Source organism: Equus asinus, chromosome 2 (assembly GCF_041296235.1).
Source record: "Equus asinus isolate D_3611 breed Donkey chromosome 2, EquAss-T2T_v2, whole genome shotgun sequence".
Classification (NCBI taxonomy): Eukaryota; Metazoa; Chordata; class Mammalia; order Perissodactyla; family Equidae; genus Equus; species Equus asinus.
Genome location: NC_091791.1, coordinates 165,479,266 through 165,494,060, shown reverse-complemented (window position 1 = coordinate 165,494,060; position 14,795 = coordinate 165,479,266). Strand labels below are relative to the sequence as shown.

General features: G+C 40.0%; 1 protein-coding gene across 1 annotated transcript; it reads left to right on the top strand.

The window, feature by feature from the left end:
- Positions 1-94: 94 nt before the first annotated feature.
- Positions 95-12,905, top strand: RAB2B (RAB2B, member RAS oncogene family). The gene is made up of 8 exons (XM_014844430.3): positions 95-230; positions 465-536; positions 3,215-3,282; positions 6,272-6,354; positions 6,556-6,648; positions 9,752-9,863; positions 10,472-10,540; positions 11,243-12,905. Exons 1-8 carry the CDS (start codon positions 185-187, stop codon positions 11,348-11,350), a joined length of 651 nt encoding a protein of 216 aa, XP_014699916.1. The 5' UTR covers positions 95-184; the 3' UTR covers positions 11,351-12,905.
- Positions 12,906-14,795: the final 1,890 nt, after the last annotated feature.

The window sequence follows — 14,795 nt, the reverse complement described above, 5'->3', positions numbered from 1 at the left end:
GGAGTCCCTGCAGGCTGCGTCTCGGTATTACGGTCGCTCTGACCAAGAAACGATTTCGGGGGAGAGCAATAGAGACGTGATCTGGACTAGAGGGGCCGGAGATCGGTAGATTGCGTGGCTAGAGAGGCCGGAGGTAAGTGGCCGTAGAAGTCGGGCGGACCCGGAATCCAGAGGAAACGGGACCATGACTTATGCTTATCTCTTCAAGTACATCATCATCGGGGACACAGGTAACCCGCGGGCGGCTGCCCTCAAGGCTGGGGCGGGGATCCGAAGCTCCCAAATTGGGCTGTGGGGGCGGGGCTCATTTAGTGGGCTGGGCGATTTCGAGAAGAGCGGGCGGGGGCGGGGCGGGGCTGGCGGGGGCGGGGCTCGGGGCTCCCCTTCCCCAGTCCGGGACGGCCGGAGTGGCAGACTGTTTGATCGGCCGCGTGACTCCTGGAACGCTCGCCCTCCTCTTTCAGGTGTGGGGAAGTCATGTCTCCTTCTGCAGTTTACAGACAAGCGGTTCCAGCCTGTCCACGACCTCACAATAGGTAAGTGCGTCTACCTGTCCCAGAACAGATAATAAAATCTAACTAGGTAAACTGGAAAGTTAGCAGCTTTCAGTGTTTGAAGTAAAAAGTTACCTCTCCCTACTTTTAAACTAGTCCAAAGTTATGTTAAATGAAGAGTGGTTAATCAAATGCTAATACATGGGGAGTAGTGTAATGGGGAGTAAATAATTGAAAGGTCGCTTTAGAGGTGAGTGTGAGGTATGGATCAGCTGCCGTAGGACCTTTTTTCCCCAAATGCCATTTGTGTCTTTATGGGAAATCCCACGAAAGCATAACTACTTATTCAAAACCTCGCTTTGCGGTAAATTAGTGCTAACCTCACGTTTTTCAAAGTAATCACCAATACATGGATTTTTTTATGTGTTGGAGAGGAAGAAGCCAATTGAAGAGCCATCCCAGACTTAGAATTAAAGGGTAGATGAAACTAACAACTTTCCTTTTAAAGAAAGAGAGTATGGTGGAGTTCCAAAAGCACTGGTGATCCTGGTAAATATAAACATGTCCCTCGCATTTGTGTCAAGGCATGGCCTGCTGGGGCGTTAGCAACTTCTTCCCTATAATCTCCATAACCCCAGCCCAAATAAAGATTCTACGTATATAAAACTAGCCTTCTTGCCATGCAGATGCAATTTCTGAACAAAATCGCTAGTTTACATTCTTACTGTATTGTCACTTCAAAGTCCTACTTTATGGAAATCTGAAGCTACTACTGCTCCCACAGGACTTATTCAGAGACAAATAACTAATGGGGTTAGAAAAGGATTTAGAGGATAGCATCAATAGGAAAATGTGTTTGTAAATGCATACCATGTGAACACCCACACTGTGATAGGTGCTAATGATACAGTGCTGAACCAGGCAAACATTGTGCCTGCCCTTCAGTAATTTACAGTCTTCCGGTGTAGGAGGTGTGGCTGGGAGCAGATCCTGACGAGTAAATTCCTATTGCAAGAGGGAAGGGAAGGCTTCCACCTCTCTCAAGAAAGGCTGAAAATTGAAGAATGAGCAGGCGTTATCCAGGCAAAAGTGTAGAGAGGAGGGAAAAGTGATCAGAGCAAAACGCAATAAACATGTGCAAGGCTTGGGAATGGCAGAGACCAGGCTACCTTTGGAAAACTGAAAGTAGTTTAATATGGCTGGAGTGTGAAGTTTGAAGTGAAGAGTGGCAAAAAATAAAGCTAGAGAATAAAAAGTTGCCAAGTTTTGAAACACCCGAAGGTAATGGGAACAAATGAGAAGTTTTAAAGCAGATGAATGAAACATCAATCAAGTTTTCCCCGGTGTCCGATATAGGCCGCGTTTCTTTCTGAATTCAGCCTTCTGTACCAAGATAAACAGGCAGTTGTATAGAAAATAGACGCAAAATATAATGGTCTCTGAGTGTGTAACTAGAGGAAGTTGCAGAAAAGGAATCAAAAATTTTATTTTTTAATTGTTCCCCATTGAAATTCTATTCCTGTTGTCCAGAAAAAAGAAAAAATTTAGTGACTTTTTTTAGTAGGGTATCACTCTTCTTGATGAAGCAGCCTAAAATAGTAAGAAACAATTTTCATATATTTCTTATTGACTATAGCACCTCAGAGTTGAGAGAGAGATTCCGGATATATTGTGCATGGGGTCACTGAATAGGCACATATCAGTCCTTTATTGGAAGCTAGATTAGTGCTTTTTCTTACTTGGAAATCAGAATTCCTCAAGTACTGTATAAAGAAAAGAAAATAAGGTGAATTGTCTGATTTTTTATCACGATTTTTAATGCAAGTGATCTTCGATTTTTCAGTTTTGTCATGGCATTGCCTTGAAAGAAGATGAATGCCAGGTGAACCAAAACCTTTGTTCAGACTGTATGTTTCCCTATTCCTAAGAGGGAGGCTATTTCTGATGACCTCTGGGAATTATTGAAGATCTGAAAGTTATCATTCTTGAGAACTTATTTCTTAGATAGGTTCTTTTCTCAAAAAATTCTAGAATTGCAAAAAAGAAATACTGTTGTATATAGAGGACACGAGAGTGACTCTGAGAAAATGTTGGGAAATATTTTCAAAATTTTTAGATGTTTTTAAAAATTTACAAACTAAACATTACCTAGTCAAATTTAAGCATTAACATTGCTAAAAATTTATTCATCTTTTCTATTTGACTTAATTAGTTTTATCCCCATACCTGCTTTTTGGTTACATTTCTGACGTCATTATCACTCAGAACACTGGGTTTTTTTTGTTTTTTCTTTTAAAGATTTTACTTTTCCTCTTTCTCCCCAAAGCCCCCCAGCACACAGTTGTATACTTTTTCAGTTGTGGGTCCTTCCTGCTGTGGGACGTGGGACGCTGTCCCAGCGTGGCCCGACAAGCCGTGCCATGTCCCCACCCAGGATCTGAACCGACGAAACCCTGGGCCATCGAAGCAGAGCGTGAGAACCCAACCACCTGGCCACAGGGCCAGCCACAGAACACTGTTTTTAATTCTAGGAGGGAAATGAAACTTTAAAGAACACAGAATTAATTGGAGCAAGTAGGCAGTGATAATGGGCTTAGTGGCACTGATTGCAGACAGAGAATGAGTGAGTTGTTAGCACATTGAGGAAAAGCGTGAACAACTCACTCAGCATGGCCATTGTTCATGAAAATCATATTCTCTCTCTTGATCTTCGCTGACAGGTGTGGAGTTTGGTGCCCGTATGGTCAACATTGATGGAAAACAAATCAAACTGCAAATCTGGGATACGGTGAGAAAGGACAAAATAAGTTAGCCCCTGACCACAGCTCAAATATAACAGTCAAGGCTGGCGCAGGGGAAAAGGGCTCTGGGGGTGGGGCTCATGGTGGAAATGAGAGTAGGGGAAAGATGAAAGCAAAAAGGTAGGGAAGCTTTCACTTCCACCTGTTACGGTTGAAAATTCTGAATGTCATATCTTTTTATTTTTGTTTTAAATTACCCAAGTAATATATGAGTTCTAGCAAAAATAAAATCAAATAATATAAGTGCATGGAGTAAAAATTGAATGTCCCCTCACACACATAAACCACTTCTCCCTCCCAATCTTGGTTTCTGCTTTGCCAGAGTAAACCACTATTAATGATTTAGTGTTTATGCTTTCAGACTTTTTCTTTGCATTTAGACACACACATTTAAACGTATACAAATATATGGTAGTAGTTTTGTTTTTGTTAGTTTTTACGTGTGTAGAATTGTGGTAAAGTAGTCCTAGCTGTGTAACTTAGGTTTTTTATTTAACATTCCCTGTGGTTTAAGACTTCCATGTCTTGAGGCTTTTCCATGTTGGTACATATCAATCTACCTCATTGCTTTTAACCACTGCACAGAATCATAGAATGTCTGTACCCTAATTTATTTAACTATCCTCTCATTAATGGAAATTTAGGTTTCCAGTTTTTCACCATTTTGAAGTTTCACTGAACGTTCTTATTTACTACATCTTTATGCAGATGTTTGAGAATTTCTGTGGAATGCCTGTTCGGAAATGGAAATTCTAGGTCAAAGGTTATGCATATTTTAAAATTTGATAAATGTCGTACTGCCAAAATTTAGCCTGACTTAGTGTAATTTTGCTTCTTCCTGATAAATTGCCTTCATATGCATTGTCTCATTTGGTTTGTACCTTTCTTTCCCCTAAGGAAAATAATATCCTAGTCTCTATTCTAAGTTAAAGGGAGCTAGCAAATAATTCCTAATATTCACGTAAAATCTCTTCCTGTTTTTTGTTTCCTTATTATTTAATTCTCTTTCTTCTCAGAACTGAGAGCTGAAGCCCTTATAGCTACAAGCAGAGCACAGTGATTTTTACTTTTTTTCTTTTTCCTCCTTTCCCCTCCTTCTTCCCCCCAACCCCTACTGCCCCCAAAACAGGCAGGTGTCTGTCTTAAAAGCCATTACTTGCTACTCCATGGTCTTTTTGCATAGAGTCCTTTTCAGGTGTTCTCCAGATTTGTTACCACTTTTGGATGACTGATTGATCAGGTGCTTTTAACTAGGATGATATTGTCCTGTACTTTGTTGGTTGTATTTCCAAGCATTTTAATAGCCTTTTGCCCTTCTGATCAGATTTTTCTTCTCACCATATTGTAGGAACATGAATCACTTCACATCTTGGATATTGGTAACACTAGTCAGATCCCTCTGAAACGTCCCAACTTGCTTCTGAAGAGCTGCCACTTGTTCCTTTCTCCTTACATTGGTGGGGCCCAGGGGTTCTTTGTCAGTATTAATCCAATTAGGTATTACAACTCTCCTCTTACTATCCCCTGGTTTTTATATTACCGCAAAGGTAGATTTGGCTGCCTGAAGAGGCCGATAGGACATATTCTGAGGAAGTGACAAAGAGTGAAGCCTATAGGTATCAAGACAGCTATTAGCTAGGTTTTGCCTTTTTAACTTCAACCTCTCCCATTTCCAAAAATGGATGGGTTGGGGTTTTTTTTTGTGTGTGTGAGGAAGATTGGCCCTGAGCTAACATCTGTGCCAATCTTCCTCTATTTTATGCGAGATGCCGCCACAGTGTGGCTTGATGAGTGGTGCTAGGTCCATGCCTGGGATCTGAACCTGCCAACCCCAGGCTGCCGAAGCAGAGTATGTGAACTTAACCACTACACCACCAGGCCAGACCCCAAAAGTAGATGTTTTGATGCTAGGAGACCCAATAGCTGCCAGTTAGTGATATGGTCATGGTCATGAATGTGTCTAAGTGTTGGCTTGCTGGCTTTTTTTTTTTTTTTTCCTTAAGTGGTAATGTGCGACATGTTTAGATCATGAAATAAGAAAGTTGAGAGCCGCTGCTCTGTTGACACACATGAAACCACACGTGAAGAACCACGTGGCCAGATAGTCACTTGTGTTGCAACTGGTCTGGTTCTCGTCTGCTCTCTTTTACTAATTGTTTTGAAATTCTACTAATTTTTGTTGAATCATAAAGAGATACCATGTTTTAGAATATTGGAGTTTTCTATTTTGAAATTTTTAAGAGATTCCTACCTATAATGTAGTGTCTGTCTTGTGGACAGCTGATTTTTTAGGAAAACTGCCCTGAGCCCTGGTCGTCTTTCCCTGTTCCTTATTCCTAGTTGCCATGACAAGATCTCAACAAGGGACATCTTGGTAGTCCTGCCTTTATTAGTGGAACACTAAAGGTCAATTAGAATATGCCAATTTAAGTGCTTTGTATCTGACTAATTTTCTACATTGATCCATTGAATGAAACTTCCATTAGACAGAGTATTGGCATTCTAAGATAATTGTCCTTTTTACAGATAAAAGAATAGAAACAGAAAAGAAAGGTTAATGTGATGTGTTCAACATGATGTTGGAATTGAAAATACTCTTAAGTTTCTAGTCTTATTTCCTGTGGTTCTCTCCTAGGGGATATTGGGGAATGTCTTTGATTGTCACACTGACTGTGGGGTGCTGCTGACATTTAGTGACTGGGCACCAGAGATGCTAAATATTCAGCAATTTGATGGACAGTCTCACAGGAAGAATTGAAATCCACCCAAAATATCAATTGGATTCCCACTGAAAAATATTCGTTTCCCACCTGGGATTCTCCCTGGGCAGTCATGTTTCCTTTCCTTAATTCTCTTTTCTTAATAGACGTTCTTTTTTAAAATTAAGTCCTTTGTGTTAGAGTGGCATGTGACCAAGTCATTTCTCTGGAAATAACCTGGTTTTGTTGGGATTTTTGTTGCCATTTGGTGGGAAAGGCTGGGCAAGAATCCTTCCGTTCAATCACCCGTTCCTACTACAGAGGAGCAGCTGGAGCCCTGCTGGTGTACGACATTACAAGGTGAGTCAGATCTGGGGGGTGGGAGAGACTTCCCCATATTCTCGAAATCTTTTTCTTTGCTATCTGCTGATTCTGGTAAGAATGCTAAAGAGCCTCTCTAATATTTATCTTTACAGATATAGCTTTCCCCCTTTTCCCCTTGGACTTGCTTTGGCATTTTGAATGGGCCTCTGACCCATTTTCTAAACTTTTCTGCTGTAGGCGTGAAACCTTCAACCACCTGACCTCATGGTTAGAGGATGCCCGGCAGCACTCTAGCTCCAACATGGTTATCATGCTGATTGGAAATAAGAGGTAAAATTTTATTTGTATAAATAATAAGTACCAGGAGTTATCTCTAGGTACTCTGTGGACATTGAATCACTTGGTCCCCAAACTTTTTTGGTTTATAGTGCTCTTAGTATCTCAGTTAAAAAAAGAATTTTACTGTGGTAAAATGTACATGACATGAAATTTACCATTTTAACCATTTTTAAGTTTACAGTTGTGGCATTAAGTATATTCACATTGTTCTGCAACCATCATCATCATCCATCTCCAGAACTTTTTCATCTTCCCAAACTGAAACTCAGTCCCCATTAAACACTAACTCCATGTTCTCCATCCCATCAGCTAGCAACCACCATTCTACTTTCAGTCTCTATGAATTTGACTACTCTAGGCACCTCATATAAGTGGACTCATACAGTATTTGTCCTTTTGTGACTTACTTCATTTAGCATAATGTCCTCAAGGTTCATCCATATTGTAGCATATGTCAGAATTTCCTTCCTTTTTAAGGACTGAAGAGTATCCCATTGTATGTATTTACCATATTTTGTTTATTCATCCATTGATGGACACTTGGGTTGCTTCTACCTTTTGGCTATTGTGAATAATGCTGCTGTCAACATGGGCATACTAATATCTGTTTGGGTTCTTCCTTTCAATTCTTTTGGGTATATACCCAGAAGTGGAATTGCTGGATCTTATGGTAATTCTATGTTTAATTTTTTGAGTACTGCCATACTGTTTTCCATACCGGCTACAGCATTTTACTTTCCTACCAGCAGTGCGCAAGGGTTCCAGTTTCTCCACATCCTCACCAACACTTGTTATCCTCAGTAAATTTTCTATGGCACTCATAAGCCAAAAGAAATACCTAACAGTATTGTTATTAAATAGTTAGATCTAAAAATAGAACAAGTATTTTTGTCATAACAACTTAGTAACTGTTTGAAAAATTAAAAACATAAAAGAAAAAGATTTTTTTATTTCATTCTTAAATAACCAGAATTACTTACTAGTGACTGTATGTGCCGGTCAGGCACTGCATAGCTTCTCAAACTTTGGAATCAAGATTGGACACTGCCACTCTCATTTCCTCTTCCAAATTGATTTTTGCACAGTGCTTGCTTTTTATCACGGCAACTGCCAAAAACTGAGCTTCACAAAGATAGGCAAATATTGAATGGAATCTCTGGTGATCTGATGTTAACACTGCAAACTATTTTAAGCTTGTAATTCATGTGGTGGTCTGATGTTGAGTGTTGCTATGTTTCCCTCAAAAACTTAAAGTATCGTGTGGCACCTTTGTAAGTTCATAGTACTGCCTAGAGTGTACCTAGAGTGCCTTGAGAACTGTGGCCGCAGACTAATTGTACTCATTTATTGGTTCAACAAATTTTTGGACAACCCACTGTATCCTACACTGTGCCAGACCCTGAGTGTGCAAGGTGAAGAGAGTCATGCACCTGCTCCCATGGAGCTTACAGTCTAGTAGGGACATAGATATTAAATATAGAATGATTTATGGCTCGTTACAAATTGTGAGAAATGCAGTGAAAGAAAAAAACGGTGTTGTGAAAGAGACTAATAGGGTCTGTGTTTTTGATTAAGAGTGATATTTAAGCTGGAATCTGCTGCATGGGTAGGAGTTCGGTAGGCAAAGATTAAAAAAACAAAAAGTATCAGATGGGGGAACAAACCGTGAAAGCCTTGAACTGGGAAGAAGCTTGGCAAGTTTATGGTGTTAAAAGAAACCCGGTCTGGTTGGACTGAGTCAAGGGGGAATGGTGCAAGATGAAGTTGGAAAAGTAGGCAGGGGCCAGGTCTTGTAGGACTTACAGGCCTTGGTAAGGGGTTTGGGTTTTATTCTAATTACAGTAGGAAGCATTTAAGAGTTTTAGGTAGGGAAGTGGCTTGATCCGTTTTCAAAAGTTTACCCTGGAGGGGAGTGGGAGTTGAGGTGGGGTCTCAGTGGCAGCAGTCCAGTGGCAGTGACTGGAGAGAGAGAGAAAAGGATGATTTTAAGGTACCTTTTGGAAGTATCTCACTTTGACATGGATTGTGTATTTGGAATGAAGGAGGAAAAGGTGTTAATAATAACATCTTGGTTTTTGGCTTGTGCCGTGACATGTGGAAGCCTAGGGCAGAAGCAGGTTGGTGCAGGGTCGGGGAGATCAAGTGCCATTTTGATGTAAGTTTGAGGTGCCTTTTACACATCAGAGTGGAAATAAAGAACAGACAAATGAACAAACAGATCTGGAGCTCAGAGGAGCATCAGGGCTAGAGGTAGAAATTTGGGAGTGTTGACATTTAGCTGGATAGTTCTCCCCTGGTCTTCACACTGCTGAAGAATAATAAATACACATTTTGTAGATTTGTGGTTCTCTAATGGACTTACTCCTTGATTTTTTTTCATGGTTGAGAAACTGGAAACCTCCCAAATGAAAATTTCCAATTTGAAAAATGAAAACCAAACAGTCCATCCTTACGTTATCCTGCAGCCTTTTATTCTGTCTTTCATAAAGTCTTTCCATGCCACTTTATTCCCTTTCTCAGTCCTTGGCTCTGTCACCTAATTTTATCCATATCATTTTCTCTGAATCCTTCATTTCCCTGGTGGTAAGCTGCTATTATAACATGTTAATAATGAGAATAGTGAGAGTTAAGCAACTGTGTTCTCCTTATTTCTTGCTCTCTCTCTTCTTGTGGATTGATTCTAGTAAAAGAGGAAGACACTCATTACTGTGGGATGGGACATCTATGGCTTTTCTACATTCTAAGAACTGGAATCTTCCTTTCATCTTTCCTTTGCTCTCGCTGGATCTCTTAAAAAAGAAGTATAGGGCATAAGCCTTGAGTAACTATAGGGCTTGGCTAACCCTTTATAAAGCTTTTTCTCTGTAATAGAGTAAGGTATAATCCTCAACCATGCAGCAGCTGTCATGAATCTGAAGAATATTTTCCAAGAGGCTACAGATTTCAGTAACCCTGTACAAGAGAGTATCATGTAGGATCTACATTCTTTATGGATTAACTGGCAGTTGAAACAGCTATGGGTTTCTTTTAGAACAAGAGTTTCTTTTTTCACTTGGATCTTTTTTTAGTTTTCTCTTCAATTAATCTCTTTCAGTGACTTAGAGTCCCGTAGGGATGTGAAGAGAGAAGAAGGAGAGGCCTTTGCTCGGGAGCACGGTCTTATATTCATGGAAACTTCAGCTAAAACAGCCTGCAATGTTGAAGAGGTACTATTTGGAAAAAAGCAGGGAAAGCTTCTCAGAGATTACGCCATATCTTTGTCCTTTTATTCAGAATTCTATTCTCCTGTAAGACGTGGGTAAGGAAAGGATGCCTTGTGGTCAGAGTGACCGTGTGTCTCCCTAGAAGAGAAATGTCTCATTTCTTTTACCATGATTTCTGAGGTTTTACTTTTGCTTTGGGTAATGTTAATTAGTAAGTGTGGGTTAGACACCACTGTACCTTGTAAATCACTTTAGTTGGATGGTCTGATGAGTTCTCCTGTAGTCATTCCTAAACCTAGAGTTGACTTCAGTAACAAAGTAACAATAAAAATGGAGGGAAGAGCATGTTTGTTTTATTTGCAGATGGTACCAACGTAGGAGCCTTAGGAACATCTTGGGTTGGTACCAAAATACCCTATAATCCCTTTTCTCTGTTTGAAGCTACTCTCAATGGCTTTTACAGGGACTTTGGGGGACCTTCTGTGTTTTTACTCCATTCTCCTAATGGTTCCTAATTTACCTCAAAAATCCAAATAGGAATAATATTTGTATCCTTTCCTCCTTTCTCTACCTAAACTTGAGCCTAATAATATAATTTATTTCTCCTTTAGGCCTTCATTAACACAGCCAAAGAAATATATAGGAAGATCCAGCAGGGTTTATTTGATGTCCACAACGAGGTGAGAAAGGGTCGGGGGGCTGACAGTTAACTTTGCTTTGTCTTAAACAGTATAGGAAGCTCCCTAGAATGTAAGCATTCCTTAACATTGTATTATTTGAAGCTATACCAATTCATACTTGATTTTTTTATGTAGGTACACAGAAACCTGTCATTATTTTCTGTTTTTCTCTCAAGTCTGAGAGCCAGAATGCTTAAAGAAATTAGTTGGTGATCTAAAAGGCTTATACAGTATGAGAGGTTTTCTTCTCAACCTCAGTTTTTTTACTATTCCAGGACATGAGGGAGGTGTAATTCTTCATTGCTTAGCAGGGCCATTTCTATAAAGCAAACTCTGGGGCAAAACAAAAAAGAATTATATGCTAATATGCTACTTCAACTCTTGCTTCCTCCTACTCTTACCTACTCTTACCTCACATCCTGGTTCTGCACATAGCTGTGAAACATAAGTTTTAACCGTCACCTTAAAAATGGGTATAAAAGTCCCTTCTATGCATCTATAATACTTATACCACTGCTGGTCATCTCATCTTTACTGTCACAAGGTTATTGTTCCACCACAGTCCATCTAGGGCACATGGTTACCTGCCAAGGTCATATCTGCTTTTAGAAAATGTAATTAATGATTTCTCCTTTTATCCCTCTCCTTTCTCCCATTTAATTTAGCATTGAGGTGGGAACTGTTGCCTTTTTTCTTTTACAGGCAAACGGCATCAAGATTGGTCCCCAACAGTGTATTTCAACATCAGTGGGATCCAGCACCTCCCAGCGGAACTCTCGTGAAGTAGGGTCCAACTCTGGCTGCTGCTGAACATCTGGCCTGGACTCTTTTTTTCCTTCCTGGAACAGCTTCAGATCAATAGGCTTAAAGAAAGAGGTCTTACTTGCTTTGGCTGAGAAAAGCCTCTTTTCAAGGTGTGATGTTTTGCCTTTCCACTTAAAGACCAGGGGAGAATTTGGGCCCTTACTGACCTGTCCTTCTTCAGGGACGTGAGCATTCCCTATAGATTAGGGCTCTTCTCATCCTCCTATTTTAATTTCTAGCGTGTTAGAATCACAGTTGATTGTCATAGTAGTTCAAAATAAATAAATTCTTTTATAAGCATTCACAATCTGCTCCCCAGCAAGAATTAGTGACAAGGGTCTAGGACATTCTGCCTGAGCACTTGAGATTCCTGGGATCTGGCTGGCCTTTGGATGATAGATCCTTTGCCTAGGAATTTCATTTGAGTTTTTTCACTTGCCACTTGTAAGGGTTCTTGCAGAAGGCATTTCCTTCTAGTTGAACTGCTCAAGGATGCTGAATACTTCTCTAACATCCCATTGCTAGTTTCTCTCTTTTGGAGTAACTACAAAACTTTCGAGAGCAGTGGAGTTGTTCCTGGCCCTGTGGCCACTTATTATCATTACTTAAAGAAAACATTCCTTCCCTGTTCATTTTGTTTTAGGGACCAGAGCTAACACTGCAGTATCTTACCCCAAATAGACCCTCACTATTTCATCACACTCACTTCTTAACTAGATCTATTTAGACTTTCTACTCTAATCAAGCTAGTTGGCTTACTGGACATGACATATTTACTTCTACTCCTATGCCTTTGCACATGCCCTACTCTCTGCTAACAATACTCAGAAAGTCCAAAAAATTTTTCCTTCAGAAAGCGTTCTTTGACTGACCTAGGGACATCTACACAATTATTGACCCAGTACTCCTTAGCTTTCATATGTTGTTTATTCATCTGTGTATTTATTTGTATTTATATTACTTTGTAAATATGTTTTGTAGTTATGGGGAATCTGTCTCCCCATATAGGTTGTAAGCTCCTTGACAGTAGGAACCATGTTATCCCCTAACTTTTGTAAACCTCTCCCTCCACCATTCCTTTAGTGCCTAGTGCTACTCATTATGTGATCACTGAATTTGACTGACATACTTAAAGACTTAGAACAGGTTTATTTTAGACTGCAGAGGAAACACAAGGCTTTAGAGTCATCTCTTTGTAACTCTGTCTCAATCCCTTTCATCTGCTCACCCTGGATTCTTAATTGTTCTCCTTCTCCTCTCTCCCTTCCCTAGCTCTTTGCCTCCATTCCATGCAGCATACAGTAAGGCTGCCTGTTTCCAAGCAGTCAAAAAAGTGGGTACTTCTCCAACCATTCTCCTTTTCAAGAGCGTATAATACTAGCCTAGCCAAATTTGCCTTTGCTTTACTCATTATGCAGCCTTCTGGGTCAGTTGCTATATCTTTTTGCTCCGATGTCCTGTTCTCTTCCACAGCACTGAGGTCGTATGAATTTTTCTAATTTTTTTGTTGTTGATGAATTGTTTGATTATTAAATATATGCATGTATCCAAGCTGCTCATATTTCATGTGTCATTTCTAACTGTATCCCAAACTAAGTAGATACTGTCCTCCTAGGGAATTGTATCAAAGGTATCAGAAGCCTTGTTGTTTTTTAAGATTGGCACCTGAGCTAACATCTGTTACCAATCTTCTTTTTTCCTCCTCTTTCTTCTCCCCAAAGCCCCCCAGTACATAGTTGTATATGCTAGTTGTGAGTGCCTCCAGTTGTGCTGTGTGGGACACTGCCTCAGCATGGCCTGATGAGCGGTGCCGTGTGCGTGCCCAGGATCTGAACCAGCGAAAGCCCCAGCCACCAAAGCAGAGTGGGCGAACTTAACCATTCAGCCACGAGGCCGGCCCCAGAAGCCTTCTTGAGAAACAGTCATTTTATACTGGATTCTGCCCTCAGTAGTAGTAGTAATAGTTAACACTGCACTACAGCAAGTTGGAAGACATTTGGGGTGTTGCTTTGATTATGCTTTTGTTTTGTTTTTTAAAATCTGACCTCGTTCCACAAAGGATTTGAGGCTGTTGAATTTGGGATTAGCCTGCTCCCTTACTCCAGGGACAAAACTAAATGGAACTTTATATTTTTTGTACAGGAGATTTTCTTTACCAACCAAAACAATCTTCATTGATTGGGAGGCCTTAGAGCGTTGGTCAAAGACAGCTTTCTCCCTAGAGCTGCTGCTTTCCGTCATTACTGGATACTATTTTGCTGTTTTGGAGCATGTCTTTTTAATCCTAAATCTCACATCCAGTTCTGTTACCCACCACTCATAACCTTCTGTACTTGGGTATTTCACCAATTGTAAGGGAAGCATGAGAAACAAAAGTATCTGGGCAAATTTGTGACCTGTTGATCATTGCTGATGTTCTGAGCGAAATGGTCATGAAGAATTATAGAAAGTGCATCTCCCACTGCCACATAAAGAATAGTAGTTATGAGATAATTAAGGGTGTTGATTGGTTTTTGAAGGCCAGGACCATTGGAAATCATACCATTTATAGCAGTTTAAATCATACTATTTATAGATCATTAAAGGGGACAGAAATTATTATACAAAGCACACCCTTTCCCCTTTCTCTGATGCCTTAACTGGTTCCTTTGACAGCAGATTTATTTTGTACCAAATAAGCAGAAGGATAATAGGTTCTTATTCTAGAAAGTATTAAGATCATGTCTGTATATGCATTTACAAACACAATGTTTTGATAACTCCTAATACTAACCTCCAGTTTGATTATAATGACAGCAGTAGCCAGGGGAGAATTTGGCCAACAGATTTTGTTCAATATACAGGGAAATGTATTTGGCCAAGTCTTATCACCGTTCTGATAAAATAGTGACTCATATGACTTCTTAAGGTCTCTGAGCTCCTACCATGTAGACCATGCAAATATGTTATTCCTTGAGAAATTCCTTTAATGATCTGGAATGACTCCCTTCACTCACCAGTTAAAAAAATGAAAACTTGCAAGTTGTAATAGCAGTAGAGATTTCCACTAAGAAACAGCAGAAAACCTTTCTCATTGAGTGCAAGAGAATTTCACCTACAATAAAATTATTTCCTTTCCAATTTAAATGCAGTAGTTAGAAAATTACCCTTTGCAGCCAATTTGGTTTCCAAGGTTGTCCCCTAATGGCCCTCCTCCTTACATATAATTTCTCCTCTATCGTTTGCTCTATCTGTATTCATAAGTAGTTTGGGTCTATTGATGAATTTAGGCCATTAAAAAAGAAAATTTTCCCTAAATCCTCTCATTTCCCACTGACTCAGCCCTCTGTGCCGTCAGTCAGAACACTGGAAAACTTGCAAGTGAAGAGTATGGCTTAGAAGCACCTAGAATAGACACATAACCTATGTTGGTCATGTGCTGGAGTGAGGTGTCTATAAAGGACTATCCCAG

What these genes read in the sequence shown, in the direction of transcription:
- RAB2B (XM_014844430.3), top strand. Translation starts at nt 185, where the DNA reads ATGACTTATGCTTATCTCTTCAAGTACATCATCATCGGGGACACAG. An exon ending in CATCATCATCGGGGACACAG is followed by an intron (nt 231 to 464) that starts GTAACCCGCGGG and finishes CTCCTCTTTCAG; the next exon opens with GTGTGGGGAAGTCATGTCTC. An exon ending in TGTCCACGACCTCACAATAG is followed by an intron (nt 537 to 3,214) that starts GTAAGTGCGTCT and finishes CTTCGCTGACAG; the next exon opens with GTGTGGAGTTTGGTGCCCGT.